Genomic DNA, 17716 nt, shown 5'->3' on the forward strand with positions numbered 1-17716 from the left:
TTTCTCCCAGCAGTATCTGGGGTACAGAGAGCCATGGCTCAGGGTCAGCTCAGGGCGCAGGCCTTACGGCTGGTTATTTACTTTTTGGGAAGTGAGCATAATCTGCCATGTTGTAACTTCAGAGCTTGCCTAAGCTTCCCTCAGTACTCAGTAGAGAGGACAAAGCACAACATACCAAATCGTTTAAATTTGCTCAAGTATATGGAACCTGCAATGTGTTGTCTCTGTTCTTATTAATTTTTTCTTCTATTTCAAATTTATCTATAGCTCTTTCTCCAAAATTCCAAAGTATTAATGAGTTCTGCTCACTCTGTCGTAATAATCAAGTTAGCTTCCTTTCAGATAGTGCATGCTGATGCTTTCTGCTGAGAAATATTGCCTCCCAATTTTAAAGTCTTCTACTTCCATTTTTTTAGTAACCAATTAATTAAGCCATACTAGTGATTCATTTACTACTATGATCATACTGGTGTCATTCCTTTTAACATTCTATGGAGCATTTTTTAGTCCTCTTTATTCATGGACAAAGCCCATACTGGGCTGATTACACTAATCATATATAATCTGCTAATGGCTGATAGGTAGCATTTTTTCCAATTGACTAAGTAAAATGAGTCATATTTCTGAATGTTAAATATTGCCATTTCAGAGTTTTCAATACAAGGAAGGATTAGGGAAGATTATCATGTTAATTTGAGAGATTATCATTTTCAATGGTTTGTAATTATTTATGAAAAATTGGAATTATGCATTTGCTTATAGCTTAATAAACCTTTTATTTCCTTCCTTATACTGATAAATACTGACCAACTTTTCAATTTAAGAATTATTATTTACTTTAACTGTTACAACTAAGTTGATAATTCTTGTTTTATCCATTTTATACATTTTTAAAAATATATTTAGTGAAAAATGTCATAAATTATAAAATTTTAACTGTAATGTCTTTTGCATGGTTTGAGTCTGTGTCTTTTGTTCTGTCTCTGGCTACTTATTCATTCATGTTTTCTTTCTTTCTTTCTCCCTTTTGTTCATTCTTTCTTTCTTTCATTATTTTTTTCCTTTCCAGTTGTTTTGAATTATGAATACTTATTTTTTTTGCTTATACCTCTTAACAAATTTTATTTTATTTCTAGCAATTAATGCTTTTCGCTTTGTCTCTCTCGCCATCTCATTATTCTTAGTTGTCTAAGTTGAATTGGGGTCCTACACAGTTGCATTATTTTTATTTAGTGATTAGAATTACTTCAAAATCTTCACCTCATACCACACCAACTTGAGCCACCTTTCATATGGTAAGCTCTCCTGTTCCCATGGGAATCTCCCCATCATTTGCTGTTTGTCCTGGGAAGTTTGATTATGTGCTGGGCTTCTACAGTGTACATTGTTTCTAAATTCTCTGCAAACAACAGTTCCTGATAATAGATATCACCAACTTAGTTATAATAAATAATCTAGACATGCAAGGTACATGTTCAGTTTCATTTGTTACAGTCTGTTTTCTAGATGTTTAAAAGTTATCTTCATAGTCAGTTTTTGACTAGAAAATTAGATTTTTATGTAGTTAGGCAAAAAAAGAAATTTAATTATAGAGATGTATTAAGTATGATTTTAAGTATAAATAAGTATAAATTTAAATATAGAGAGTAGTAGGTCTTAGCTTCTAAGACCTTGGAGTCTGAAGTTTGGCTTTAAAACTAAAACTTTACAAATAATTTTACAAATAAAAGTTTACAAATAATCACTTTGCAAACTTAGCCAAATTACTTAGCTCTTCTATATTTAGTAACCCATAACTGGGCACAATTAGAAATTGCCACTTTCATTTGCTAAGAGGATCTATGGAGAAAATATTCCAAAGCACCTAAAAACATGCCTAACACACTGTAATCACCTAATAAATATGATAATTATTTCAAAGTATTTTCAGTATTAATTGGTGTCTAGAAGAACATCTGGTGTTTGAACAGGAGTCTGAAGATGCTGTTTGTGGGTAGGTAGCAAAGGCACAAGCCGATAAGCTCTGTACAGTAATTGTCATCTTATTATTTTTATTACCCATCCCAACCTGCTCCAGATCCCGTTGACACTTGCAGAGCCGGGCTTTCTGTAATCCACATGCATTTGGCATGCTTTCTCACCACTGTCAGGCTGATACTTCATGGGGAAGGTTTAATTGACGTGGTTTTATTCAGCATGAACTAGAGACAGCCTGTTCTGCAAGGTTGGTTTATTTTTTTGTTGAAAGAAGCCGGGTGTCTGACAATTGTGTTTTCCAGTGAATTTATTTCTCTGGTATACTCCTTACACTCTTAGGAGTCAGAAAATAGCTCCCATATTCTCACACTTTCTACATTCCCACAGGAGAACAAACATTTTGTCTACAACATTAGACTTGTTTATTAACATAAAAGAGCATAAATCCTCCCTGGGTGCCAGGAGTATGGTAGAGAGGCGGAGTGAACGTTGCCAGCCACTTTGCACTGTGTGTGCTGCCTCATGTTGCTGGGAGAACGTGATGTTTGATTGGCTCATGCTTAATAAATCCTTTAAATGATTCTGCCGGCCATTGTTCGCCTTGAAAATTAATACCTGGGAGTGTATTGTAAGGATTACCGTGTCTCCAGTATGATCACCTGAGCATGCATGGAGGGTGTGCTTTAATTGGTTCCCACTCCCTTTTATTATGACCTGGAGGTATGGTTTTCTCACTAGTTTCCCTCTTCCTTTCCTTCATGAGGTTTTGAACTATGTTAGTAAACATAGGTCAAATGGCCTCTCCTATGAATCCCTTAGTCTGCAGAAGGCATCAGGGAAAACAAAGTGAGAAACATAACCTATAAATCATTAGAGGAATTAATTCCATTAAAATGCATTATGCTTTTTCCAAAACCCTCTGCATGTACTCTACAGATAGAAGGCAAATATCAAACCCCAGGTCAATGGTACTTTTGTTTGTTCCCCTTTGCGCTATGGTAAGTTTTGAACAGTAAGATAGGCATATATGTTTCAGGTACACCCTCTCCCCCATCCCCCCACCACTTCCTGTTCTATTTTATTCCTTTTTTATCTTTATTTCATTTTTTAAAAAAAAACTTTTGTGTTGCTGGGAGATTGAACCCAGGACCTAGTGCATGGTGGTCAAGTGCTTTGCAAGTGAGCAGCATTGTCGTCCATAATCTGTTTACCTGGACCTTCAGCGCATGGTTTTAAACAAAAGTTTTTGATAGTGCTCTTTTCCTTAAGAGGAAATGTAAGCCTTAATAAATAACTGTTCTATTGTTATTCTTAAGTTTCCTAGATGCCTTGCTGATTATTAGATAGGACTGTGAAAGTTAGAATAATTGGATAAATTTCCTAATTATATTATTGTATAATTGTAGCTGTGGGGATCAAAAATTGAAGTGCCTAATTTACTATGAAACAATTAGTAGTTTAATATTAAATTTTCTGTTTCATAGACAAAGTATACATTTGAGAATTTTTTTTTCTTTCCTACAAAGTGGAAAACTCCATAACTCCTTCAAAAAAAATAGTGAACAGAACTTCAGATGTGTCTAAATAGGGCATGGTAAACAGCTCTAAATCCAGAACTTGTTTTAAATCTGACACCAAACTCATTAGAAAACCTTCATGAAATCATAATGGACTGGCCACCCTGCTCTAGCAAGTTCTGCATCGAAATGCAAATTAGACAAGGGCCAAATGAAGACTTCTTGTTGTTTGATTTTACAGCGCGGGGCGTCAGCCTCACACCGTCTGCACCCTAGACAAACACTCAGCCCAAGACACAGTTGGGTCAGAATAAGGTCTTAACATTATAGCCCCAGTGTTGTCTTGTGCTTTAGGAAACCCTTTTAAAGTGTTTTAAAGGAAACTGGCACTCAAGTAAACCTACATGGTATTTATTTTTGAACATAAAGGAAAGTTAGATACAATGAAAGGAGCGACAAGAATTGTTCTATTTTTTTTCCTTCTAGTGTTTTCTTTCTAACAGTTTAATAGTTACTTTGCAAATGGTCACAGGAAACTATTTAACACAATGCCTGCTTCCCAGGTTACTTGTTGAAAATGGCTTTGTGATTGTCAAATTCAGTGAGTGCATTTGACTAATTTTGAGTGTCTTTGAGGCATTGCGCTACTGACTGCTTCTGCTTCTGTCTGCTTTTGATGAGAATTCTTTCTTCCCGCTCTCCTCAGCTTTTGTGCCCTGCTCAAGATTGCACCCAGACTTTCTTTCCTTGCAGGTTGCTGTTTAAAGGACCCTTTCTTTATGCTCACATCTGAAACATTTCTTCAAATTTCTCAGATTGGTGATGACTGTGTATCTGGCATTTGTTCATTGGTTATGTTGTATATACTACAGCCATGGCAAACCCAGATGCACAATTGTGTCAGTTAGTACAAATAAATGAGATCTGCATATGTAAAATACATGGATTGCAGCAAATCCACACTTCTAAGACTCTTAAAACAGCACTTCTCAGCTACAGTTATTTCCATCCAATTCCACCTTCAGTCACGGTCAGGTTCAAGTGCACATTTGCCGATTCACCCCGCGTGTGCCTATCAAGCCTTTACTGTGTGCCTGGACTACAGGTGTGTGGGGAACGACAATGAAATGAACAAGAACACTTCATGTCCTGGAACTGACACCATACTGAAGCCTCTGTGAATCACATTAGAGTAACAATAGTCAATATTACCAGATCTCAAAATTTAAAAGGAAACTAGGAACTCATAGGTATGAAAGTTTCAGCTTTTTAATGTATTGAATTCAATACTTTAAGGGAGGACAGGGCCTATTAATGCTGTGCCCATCTCTGTTTATGATCTTGTGTGACAAGTAAAATTCTGACAGCCAAGTCTGAAATGCTAAACTCTTAGTGCCTACACCAATTTTTCCCAGGTTGGTCTGTGTCATTTTCTTTGTTTGTCATTCTATTTTCACAGTTGATCATGCTTCCCTCTTATATTACATTTCTATTGTGTCTCTTGCTAGAATGCATCTCCTTTCCCCTGCCTTTTCAGTTCAGGTCAGGTAATCAGTACACATTCACAGCCCAGATATTAAGTCTTTCGTAAAGCGATCCTAATCTAGCCGTTTAAAATTGCCCTTGCTCTTCCGGCATTTCACTATGCACTTTCATTAGAGATTTTACCGTCTGATTTATGCATCTTAAGCCCAAGGAAATGAGTGTTCCTCCCTGTATCCTAACACACTTAAACATCTATGTAAGCAGTGGTAGAAATCCAGTTGGACAGGTTGACTTTCCCTGAACAGAACAGAGCTGCCCAAGCAGGAACTTTGTTTTCTGGGCAGTTTTGTTATAAAAATGGCTAAACCAGCTCTTTAAACAGTTATGCATAAGATTTAACTTAGTTCTACTCTACTTGACTCTGTCTACTCTTGTCACGTCAACATGGAGACCAACTTCCGTCCTTCTAGACTCCTGTAATGAGTAATGGCTGACTTGAGCCTACACAGCTTAAAGGTCTGGATTTGTTTTAGGAAATGACATAACAATTGTCTTCTTTTGATAGCGAATGTTTTCTTTTTGATGCTTTTAAATTCTCTAGGGTATCTTAAAACATAGGTTTATGGAGGTAGGCATAATGCTGCATAGATCTAGAGCAAGCTTCATTGAGTGGCAACTCTGGGTCAGGAGTTATTTAACACAGAGTGTACATGGTTATTTTAAAGTATTTTAGTTTCTTAGTTCTTGTGAGAAAATAAAGCTGAAAAATGTTATGTTTCCTAGGGGAAGATCTGTAACTATACTGATATATATATATATATATATATATATATATATATATATATATATGTGTGTGTGTGTGTGTGTGTGTGTGTGTATGTATATATGTGTATATATGTGTATATATATTGTATTCTTATTAACAATTTTGTCTTTAAAATATAATACTATATAAAATGTTGGTTTTGATTTTTGTCTAGTGTATTTATATTCCATTATATTTTAAAATCTTATCAATAATTTTTCAAGCATGTCAGATTTCTCTCTTTAAAAGTTTTGTATGTTTTATTATTCATAAATTCAATCCAGAGACTCTATCATTTAATTATAAATGCAATTGTTGAAGAAAATTAAAAAAAAACATTAGTCTCTGTGTTAGTTAAACTGGGGACATATTCCTCAGTAGGAGAGCAATTACTAAACACATGTTAGTCACAGTGTCCACCCTAGGAAGCAAAAGAGAGCTGGAATATCTGCCAAGTTCTTTATAAGGAAATAATGTATGTTATCAACTACCCCAACATCAAATAGAGTGCTTCGACTCGACAAGCATTAGCAGAGCCTCAGTATCCTTTTGGTACTGTACTTTTCTAAAGTAGTAACGGTTGGTAAAGTCTGAAAAATCTTTTCTAACTAGGAAATTTGGACAATAATGGTAGGAACTAAGACAGGAACTTGAATAACTCATGGGTTCAAAGTCATATAATTTTGCTTACACAAAATATTTTTTTAAATGTCTGATCAATCTCAATTGTTACTAGCAAATTGGAAAGCTTTGAAAGAAAAGTCTCATATTTTTCCAACTGGGTCTTCATTTCTAATTCTCTTTACCTTTCCCATCTCACAGTCTCTCTTTTCAAGTATGACAGGAGACAACTCAAGATGTGCTCCATAGATACATTGTACACATACATTTTCTGTTGCCTAGATAAGCAATGACGTCAGTCTCTGCCCCCTTTGCCTCCTCACAGGTATGATTTTGTAGAAGTTGAGGAGCCCAGTGATGGAAGTGTATTAGGACGCTGGTGTGGTTCTGGGACTGTGCCAGGAAAGCAGACTTCTAAAGGAAATCATATCAGGATAAGATTTGTATCTGATGAGTATTTTCCATCTGAACCCGGATTCTGCATCCACTACAGTATTATCATGCCAGTAAGTACAACCTTGAGATTCTCCTTACTCCGCTGAGTCAGCTTTTTGCTTTTTTAATTGGATCTCCCCTTTGAAAGATGAGAATCAGAACACCAACATCAGATCATGTTCTCTAGTTTGGATTATTTTCACCACAAAGGTTGCATTATAACTGTCACAGCCAGTTTAAGCATTTCTCTGTAGATTATTAGAAATACCAAGTACCTCTTCAATGTAGTGAAAGGAAATGTGGTGATTTTTTTAGTCATTTTAAGAAGATAACAGACTGGGAGATGACACAGAATAAAGTGCTTACCTTGAACAAACGAGGATCTGGTTTTGATCCCCAGAACAAAATTTAAAAAGCCAAGTATGATAACTTGTACTTCAGCTCTGGGAAAGCAGAGAAAGGCTTGGGCTCCCTGGCCAGCCAGTGTAGCCTAGGTGGTGAGCTCCTGCCCAGTGAGAAATCCTGACTCAAAAACTCACATAGAAAAGGCCTGAGGCATAACACGAAGTATATGTCTGCCCTCCAGCTTCTCATACACACACATTTATCATACATAAACATACATCTGAAAAACAAAGGAGACAGCATGCTCCTCAGGCCTGGCTCATTGACCATCAACTCAGCATTAGTGGGAAATGACATACGGATTTTTGTCTTGAGAAGAATAGATAAAAATGTGTTATTTCTCACTCTTTTATTATTTAAGGGTCACTGTAGAAGCTTAATATTATAATTCTTTTTAACTTATTTTAATGGACGTCATATTAGATAATGAAATACAACTGCAGCTTCCTAATATTATCTAAGACTTTGGGTATATGATATATTAATGTATTTTGCTAGTAACATTTCTCAGTTTAAAGATGCAATTTTTGAAAGTTACTTAAATCTGTGTTATTTAGTGTCGATTCTATGTGTAGATTTAGGGATGGATAGAACGAAGATCTGGAAAGGCAGCACTATTTGCAGTCAATACTATTTTACCTAAATTGTGTTTAATATTACTTTAAAAAAAATCAATGTTTTTATGTGCTGTTTTAACGTTTTTACACTTAATATAGCACCATTTCTTTACCCTCCAAAATTAATTTTGTATCTATTGTTGGTATAAACCTAACACTGTTTAACTTTGCTTATCATATTTATGTTGAATAGTTATGCAAAAATGTAAATCCTTGACTGCTTATGCACAACTTATATCACTGAGTAGATGGGGAAATTTTAGGTATTGGCTGATAAGACAGCTGAAAGGGAACAGAAGAATGCAAGCTGATTTTAAAGCATGTAGCTTGTTCTCTTGTGATAGAACTCTTTATTACGTGTGACTGATGCTAAAGCAGGCATCCTGGGATGTTAGACTTGTACTGGAAATCGTCATTAACCTTCTTTATAGATTATCAAAGATGCTATTCCATTCTTAATGTTGTTTCCATCTTAGATTTCATAGTATTTCCTTTATTACATTTCAAATAATCTTCCTAATAATATATTTAAACATTAAATTGAAGACGATTTAACAGCTTGACACAGCCTAGGATTAGACAGAGTCTTTCTAACGTCGTCATCTGCTCACATACTTCTGCTTCCTACTGCCCAGTTCAGGTCGGTTCAGTGGCCACAATAGAGAATCCTGGTTGAGAGATGCTATAGGAAATGAAGACAGAATTCAAGGGCTGCATACATAGCTTGTTGGACTAAATGCCATCTAAACATACATCGAATATAACTTCCATGTGTCACCATGAAACGGTTACACAAACGTGACCTAGTCCCTATGTTGCATCATGGGAAACCCACTTGTGTATTCCAAGTAATAAGTGAAATTGAGATCTCTAGTGTTTCATTAAGTGGTGGAAGTCGTTCGGCAGTCTGATACGAGCCTGTACCTCAGCACTTGATTGGCTGATGAGCCTCATACATGTTTACAGACAAACAACAAGTGTCAATGGGCTTGCTGAATAGAACTGGGAACATGACCCACTAAGGATTTAAGGATTTATTGAGAAGTCATAATGTGGTTATAATTATTCTAATCATCCTGAACGGAACAGCAGGCTATGGGATGAAAGAAATTAAAGTATGTGAATGTAGGAATGTAGGGTCCTACATACCTAAGAAGTGCAACTTGATGATGTCAGACAATTGCTTTTGTTCCAGTTTCACACACTTTACTTTGGTGGCTGACTTGGTACTTCTCGTGCTACCATTTAGATCTCCCGCAGCCCTCACTCTGTACTATAAATACATCCATTCCACCTTCACCAACTGTTTGCAGAATAGTGGGATTTGATGAGTGAAAATCTGAAAGGTGACAATGCTTTTAAGTCTGGCAGAATGCTTTGAATTATCACTGTATGTTGCTAAATGTCACCCTCCCTTGACCCACCCCCACATGCATTAGCACTGACCAAGCAACAATTCATCAGTGTTAGTTGTCAGTCAGATAAAAGAAAGTCCAAAGGAAGAAAGGATGCTTTTTGGAGAGAGGACTTGAAGGATCTTGTGGTATTTGCTCAGGGCAATTGCCCCTGCATAACCCCCACTCCCCATACATTTATTTCATTGTGTCCTGGATGAGCTCTCTTATTGGAATCCCCACTTCCCTACACACAATGATTGGACTGTCAGCAAACTCACAGCTGTGAAGCCAGACCTGTGGCGATGCAGACCACAATGGCTTCCTAGTTTTGTAATGATACAAAAGGCATGGACCGCAGGCCTCAGTAGATGATTAGCTTCCTGTCAGAAGGTGTGCTACATAGGCCTTGCTCAACACCATTCCCCGTAGCTGCTGCTCATTAAGATTTTCTAGAAATTTGGCCATTTTCTCTCAGGCTCATCTAGGATCTGATGGCATATCGTAATGTCTCTGCTGCTGTGTGTTACCTTTATTGCAGCTGGAATACATGGAAGGCAAAAAAGAGCCAGAGTAACAGGGATGTTGTCAAGTGTTTTTCAGATGCTCATGTGTGTGTGTCTGAGGCACTAGGGGCACAAGTGGACTGTGATGTAATTGGTTGGTACTCATCCTGGTAAGAAGAAGCCCAAGTTGGGGCAGTTAATGAAGTATTGACTATAGTCAATGAACGAAGTATACACGTTTTATTTTAAATCAAGGACTTATAAAAACTAAGCCATATAATCAGCCTTATCTGCTTTGCACAATCAATGTAGTGACTATTTTACATCTGACACAAAAAGCCTATATCAGGGAATGGATTTTAAAACTCTAGTTACACACACACACACACGCACACACACACACACACACACACACACACACACACACACACACACATGTACTTTAAACTGAGTTATATTTTATAAGAAGCTCACTCTGTAGTTTTATTTGTGAGATAGAATGAACATCTCAGCAGAAAAACTCTCTGTGGTTCTCATTATCACGTCATAGCAGGAAAATTCTCACGAGTAAGAACAATTTTTTTTGATTTCCAAATAACTTGTAAGAAGACAAATTAAATGTATTTCTCCATTTTGCTATGTTCAATCGGAGTCACTAGCTAGGCTTAGTTTTAAAACAAGCCCTGGGAGATTTTAATGTATTACTACAACGAGCCACAGCTTACAAACTTTATTCCATAGGTTTAAAGTTTAACACTTATCTATTTCAGACAATTATTCACAAAAATAAATATGGTTCCCTTGTTACACTTCATTGACAAGTAATGAAGATAAATATGTATAAATTTGTTAATAAATGATATATTAGGTTTTATGATGGCTCACAAGAAGTTAATAATATCTTTGATTCTTTTTGATGAGAGGATAGAAAAAGAAAGGGGAGAATCCTTGTACACATACCCTGGTAGATTAGTGTAAGAGATTGTTTAAGAAAAGTGAAAAAAGTAAGACCTTGTTTCCTTCTAGGGCCACACACAGTGAGAGCCCAGAACATAGCTCCCATCTCTTAGAAAGAAAAGTTCTTGTTAACGTTGTAACGTTGGAGTAATAGGTTATATATATATATATATATATATATATATATATATATATATATATATATACCCTACTCTGCAGTGTTGCATAAACACCAGTATTTAAAAGCCTAAGAAACAGGCAAAGGATAAATAGAACAATGTTTCATCTAGTATCAAAATATCAGATTGACACTTTCCCGTCATAAATATTTGGAAACTGTCTCCCAAAACATACCTGAAGTTTTAAATAAAAATGTGGAAAATCAGGTGTGACCCTCCACAGGGTTTTTCTTTTTGATTTTTTAATATATAAAATGGTTTTGCTTGACTATGATGTTGTTCTCAATGCTCATGAAATGCGAGGACTTTACTTTTTTTCCTTAAAGTTGGCTGCAGCATTTTGAGTATATATTGTACTAATGTTTAACTTTCTTAAATAATTTTTATTTAACCTGAGTTTTGACTGTTTTGAAGTTACTAACAATAAGATAATACTTCTAGCAACTCATTTAGTCCTATTTGATGGTTATCAGTCTTAATTAATGGAACCTGATGCTATAGTTAGCATAACATTGACTCCCATGTGTTGTCACCATTTTACTTATTGCTGGGCATCTGGATGGGGTGTTAGGGAAAGAATGAATGGGCACAGCCTTTACATGCACTCCAGCCCGTCTACTTTTAAATTTCTATCAAACTTTTCTTACTTTGTAAAAAATGATTTTCTTTATCCATCTATCAATGATATCTGCTTGGATATAATAGTTTTTCAAATTTTGTTGTTCAAATTATATATAAAGAAAATAAACTAATGCCATCCTCGCCAAATGGATAAAACAAAATCCCCCAGTACTGCATATCTTGGAGAGAGAATGCCATCTTGGTTCTGGGCTGCTTCAGAACCCAGATGCGTTTCCCTTCCTTGTAATTTTGTAAATGACTTGTGTGGAATTAAGTCCCTGTACAGCCATCGTGGTGGTTTCTTCTGTGGGGATGGGGTAGACGGAAACTTGGTGCCTCAGGTACTGTAAGGAATGCATGACTTATTGCCAGTTATTAATATGTGGGCAAAGAACAAAGCAGCTCAGTGGATATTGGAGTTGGGGAGAGGCCACTGTCCCTTCCATCTCGCTGTGCCCATAGATATTTCATGTCAATGTTCTGAAGAAGTCTACTCTAACCAAGGACAGAATTCATTGTTTTTATCAGGTGAAGAGAAATTCCACTTGACTCCTAAAGAAGCCTTTAAATTAAATTTTTGCTTTTTTACTTTGGGCAAAATAGCATGCTCCTTGGAATGTACCTACACATAGATACTGTGGGGAAGTCTTCAGTGGTACAATATGACCAATATTCTCCAAAATTTTGTCTTACCAATTGATTCACATTTCAACATTATCCTATCAAACTAATTTAAGCAGTGACCATTTATTTATATAGATCATGAAGTTCAAATAAATTATTATTTATGTGGCCAAAGATCAAAGAAAATGGTTGTGGTTTTACAGTATTTGTTAGGACTGAAAGCTTAGAGAGCAGTACAAGTGTTTGTCTCCAGTCATCAGAAGTACTTGTCAAATGACTAGATTCTTATGAAAATGCACTATGTTTTTTGTGTGCTTAGGAAGAAGTCAGGGGATGACAGTATTTTACTGCATCAAGGTTTTATACAATTGTTACAGAGACTAAACTTGGCTTAGGCCAGTTTACTCGATTTCTGTCTGACATCTACCCATGAGTGCAGGGTTCCTCTTCATAAGTCATGATCCTGTCTCTCTTTAATTTCTACTACCTCCTTTTGTTGCAATTATTTTCATGTCTTCTAGGATGGAGCTTTGTATGTACTTCTTAGAGAAAGTAGCCAAAACTCTTGCAAGAAATGTAAAAGACAGACATTTGAATGGAGTTGTATGGAAAGATTTGGAACAAATGGAAAAAAATTCAATAATCAATACTGTATACTTAAGACCACAAAGATTTAAAAGTTTGGAGTTAGTTCAGGAGTGAGGCCTGGAACATAGTATGTCTTTGTGTGTGTTTGTGTGTGTGTGTGTGTGTGTGTGTGTGTGTGTGTGTGTGTGTGTATGTATGAGTGCATATGTTCTCCTGCACATGTGTCTGTAAAAAACACATGCATCAGTCCTTCATGCCCTGCATGTAAAGACTAAAGTACAATCTCAGGAGTGTCTCCTCAAAAGTTACTCCCCCTTTTTCCCAAGGCAATCACTCATCATCCTAGAACTTGTCAGGTTCTTGTCAGGCTGGCCAGCTAGAGAGCACCACTGAACCTCTGTCACACCTTTTCAGGAGTAAGATTCCAGGCATGCCACCATGCTCAAAATGTGAGTGTTGTGGTTGTTGATGACGATGGTTCTGGGTATGGAACCAGAGATTTTACTATTGCAGACTAAACACTTTACCTAATTTGCTAGCTCTCCAAACCTTACAGGAATTATTTCAATAAACTTTATTGAAAATGTTAGTTAAATTATTGTGCAGACATTTCAACAAGCGTGGTAATATTCCCCCAAATCTCTAGTACCTTGCCTCTATCTTACTTTAGAAAAAAAAGTATATCTGTACATGTATATAATATGTCATGTCATGAAATTGAGACTATTGAGGGGAAAAGAATGCCACAATTCTTAAAAAATACACACACACACACACACACACACACACACACACACACACACACACACACACATACTGAGGATGATCCAGCTTGGATTTGGTATCAGTTAGGTAATAGAACCTCTGAAGACCAAATCCCTGGTCACTATTGTGGATTGTTACTTGTCACAGGTTCTCCTTTGTTCGTGGCTGGCACAGGAGACCTTTCATCAGCCATGTTTGGAGATGCTGATACCAGGAGCTCTACATGGCATTGATCTGTTGTCACTGCCTTGGATGGAAGCATGGGACAGTGGCTGTAAATTATAAATTGGGCAGCAGTTTTCGTCCCATGTTGGAGAAGTGTTCTTACACTCTGACTAAGATTTTGTGACTTGGTTTGGGGACTTTTATGCATATTTAAGAGTTGTGTTTTCTCTCTTCGTTGTTCAGAATTGCAGAAAGGGTGGGGAATTCTCCCAAAATTATATGGATGTGTTTCATAGCACTTGCCTGTACGCTCCAACATTTCTAAGCTGCATATTGAGGACTATGGATTTGTCAACTGTCAGTATCTGTTAGTCAGAGTGTTGTGATGGATTGTCGTCTGCCGTTGCTGCTGCTCAACACGAGCCTTATTTGGTTCTTCACAGATGTTGCACATAGCACGGTTCTTGGACAGATGCCCTCATTCCACAATATGACGAAACACAATACATTAAGACAAATATTCTTCCATGTCCTCATACTTTATAATTAAAATTTGTTTAATTTAATACCATACATATTTTTATTCTGTTAGAAAATTTATGTTCTGTCAAGTTAGGTTGGGATACTTCGTAGTTGTCTGTTAGGTCCATTTAGTCCACAGTGACATTTAGCACTAATGTTTATATACTTCTTACTCTAAGGCACTACCTATTCTTGAAGGTGAGTTTTTTTCTGAGACAGAGCAAAAATATGCATTTGTTCTCTAATTCTCTAATAAGCTTGTGTATTTTGATTGAGAGATTGAGACCACTGATATTCAGACTTATTATTGGAAGAATAATTGCTTAATTGCCATCACTTTGTTGATTTTGTGTTGTCTCCTTTGACTTAATTCACATAAGCCATGACTTAGCTTCATTCATTTCCCCCTATAGTATCTTCTCTTGTTCTCCAGTCAAAGTTTTCCTTTTAGTGCTCTTTGGAGAGATGGTTTGATGATTGTAAATTTCTTTAGCCTATTGCTCTGATGGAAAGTTTTTCATTTTCTTTCAATTACAACAAATAGTTTTGTCAGGTGGAATAGTCCAATTGGCAGCTTTCAGAAGTTGGATCAATCACATGGCTCCAAGTTCTGCTGGCTTTTAATGTTCCCATTGAAAAACCAGCTATGATTCTGATGTACATGTTTTTATGTGTTTCTTGATCCTTCTTTCTTTCAGCTTTCAGTAATTGGGGTGTGGGGTGTGTGTGTGTGTGTGTGTGTGTGTGTGTGTGTGTGTGTATGTCCGTGTCTCTGTGTGTTTTTCTGTGTGTGTATGTGTATTTATCATTCCAGTTATAAAACATCCCAAGTTTGTCTTTCTAATTCTTTCTATTTGATCTTTCACCTGCTTATTACCTTACTAGGCATTTCTTTTCCTTGATTTGGGAAGTTTTCTTCTGTAATTTTATTGAAAGTATATTCTATGACTTTGACCTGTAATTCGTTTTCTTCTATGTCCATAACTTATAGATTTGGTCTATTCATGATATTCCAGTGTTTATGAATATTCTCATCATTAGAAATGAAGGATAATAACAATCATCATATTCTGTGATTGAGCCAATTCCTTTATATCATCTTCAAGCTCTAATGTTCTGTCTTCTCCTTGTTGTGTCATGTTGCTAATGCTTTCCACTGAGGATTTTAATTAAATTTATTAAATGTTTCATTTCTAATTTCATTTTAATTTGAATTTTCATTGCTATTTCTATTGTAATTTTCATATCTTGGATTAGTTTATTTGGCTACTTGTTTGTGTTTTCTTAGATTTACATGCATGCTTCTCTGTAACTAGTGAAATAAGATAAGAATCTTGCTTAAATGCCTATGTTTTGAGTTTATAGGAAGGACATTGATAGGATTGAAGAAGGAAAAGCTATTTCTTAACCAAATAATAACAATTAGAGATTATAGGGAGTTTTGTATGAAAGTATGTAGTCATCAGGTCTCTTCAGGAGTTGCCTGTTTCCTTTTAATGTGTTTATCATGTTAAGGGGTCTTTGATCCTGTGTCATCAGAAGCTCAACTGTGAATGATGACTTCACTTGCACATATTGAAACAAAGATTACTATTTTGGACCTGGACTATTTTAGAGGTTTTCCTGCAAACCAACCCGAAGAGCGTTGCACCTTGGTTAATTGATACCTGCTTTCTAGCCAGCCCCACTAGGATACCGATCATACTTTGTTCATTAACTGTGGTAGGCATAACCAGGTGACCCACTCCGTGACCTATGCAATTGAAAAGCCTAAGCTGCTTTCATGTTACAAGCTTTTGTCTATTTCAATAGTACTATGTATGTGTTAAGATTACTTCAAGTTCACATGAATTTGCACGCACACACACTCACAAATACACACACACACACACAAACTCAATTTTTATATATCCCCCTCTAGTATTTGATAAAATTTTAAAAAGTAATCCAATTAGCATTTTATATGCTTATAGAGTTCCTGTTTGTGGATAGGAACTAGCATTCTTGTTACAGGCTTTATTTCCATTTAGGTCAAGGCGATGGCGGGATGATGACTGCCTTGCTAGTGGACAGCCTCCACTGCAGGTAGTCTTTTAGAGATCTTGACTTAAAAGGCCATATAGACTCTCTCCAGCATTTCTAATACACATAATTTAAGCAAACTAGGACTTGTGATAAAATTTTTGTTTGTTTGTTTTGTTTTTGTTTCCTTACTTGGTTTTTGAAAGTGTTTCTCCATGTAACAGCCCTGGCTGTCCTGGAACTAGTTCTAGAGACCTGGTTCTCAGTCTCAAGTGCTGAGATTAAAGGCCTATGTCACCAAAGACTTCTTTTTCTTTTTTAAGTAAAAGAATAATAGAAATACATTAAAATGGCAATTATCCACGACTCTAAAGTAAAATTCAAGGTAGGTACTGCTAATATATTGCAAATAAATCTTTCAGTGTTTAATATCACCTCTGAAATTGTGTGTTTATATTATTTTGAATTCTTATGAAGGAAATGCCTTTTCTAATAGAGTAGCATTGTGATTCAGTAAAAAGTCCATTTCTTCCTCGTATAAGTTAATGAAATAGCATTAAATGTAATTAGTTGTTGTAGAGAAAGAAATGGGTGAGACCTTGAAGTGAGAGGCACACTGCATGCCTAGGCTTGACTTATAACACCTGAATGAGGAGGTATTAAAGCACATGACACATTTGCTGGATGAGGTCCTTAGAAGTCATCTCAGGCATTCTGACACAAGTATTTTCCTTCCTTTAAGGCATATGATGAGTGACACCGTCCTGGGTTGTCTTAGTACCATTACTGATAAATGTAACAAAAGAACTCCAAGTCTACCAGAGATTTATTTTCTTTTGATTTCCTGGGACCCCTGCTGGCTTGCTCTCTTGCAGGGACCATATTTAGTTCTAACTGAAGTGGCCCTTGGAGTCGCCTTCAGAACTCTGAAAGAAGTTTACCATTCACCATTAAGTGTCACATCACTAAAGTGTGTAATTGAAAGGTTTTGATAAGATCTGTGGAATTACTGTTTATTTAAGCTGTTTTCTCCAAGACATAGTATCCTGTGTCTCTTCCCATAATAGACTTGCTAACTGCACTTTAAAGACTTCAGTCATTAGTCACTATTTCTTCTTCATCACCTCAAACTTCATTATATATTAAGAATCTCAACTTTTAATTTCTGATTCTCAATGTTTTGGGAATGGAACGGTGGCTTGGCTCTTAAGAGCGTTAACTACTCTTTTCTGAGTTTGCTGCTAAGAACCTGCATGGCAGTTCACAACCATCTGTCAGTTCAGTTCTAGGAGTTCTGACGTCATCTTCTGTATCTGAAGCACCAGGCACATTGGTGGCAATAGACATATATGCAGACAAGACACCTATACACATAAAAATTTAGTTAAAGACCCTCAACTTAAAAATAAAAATGTAACATGATTGTGGCATATACCTGTTCTCCCAGCACCTAGGAGGCTGAGTTTGGAGCCAACCGTAATACACAGTGAGTACCTAGTTAGCCTCCGCTA

The 17716-nt window shown here is 36.3% G+C and overlaps 1 protein-coding gene across 4 annotated transcripts in view; it reads left to right on the forward strand.

Annotated features, from left to right (window-relative positions):
• The window catches only part of Pdgfc (platelet derived growth factor C), a 178167-nt gene that overhangs the window by 127574 nt on the left and 32877 nt on the right, over positions 1–17716 (forward strand). For all 4 annotated transcript variants that reach the window (XM_039103196.2, NM_031317.1, XM_039103197.2 and 1 more), the window contains 1 exon segment: positions 6731–6911. In XM_039103196.2, the coding sequence (XP_038959124.1) occupies positions 6906–6911 (6 nt within the window). In that variant the 5' untranslated portion in view covers positions 6731–6905.

The sequence above is a fragment of the Rattus norvegicus genome, chromosome 2 (assembly GCF_036323735.1).
Source record: "Rattus norvegicus strain BN/NHsdMcwi chromosome 2, GRCr8, whole genome shotgun sequence".
Classification (NCBI taxonomy): Eukaryota; Metazoa; Chordata; class Mammalia; order Rodentia; family Muridae; genus Rattus; species Rattus norvegicus.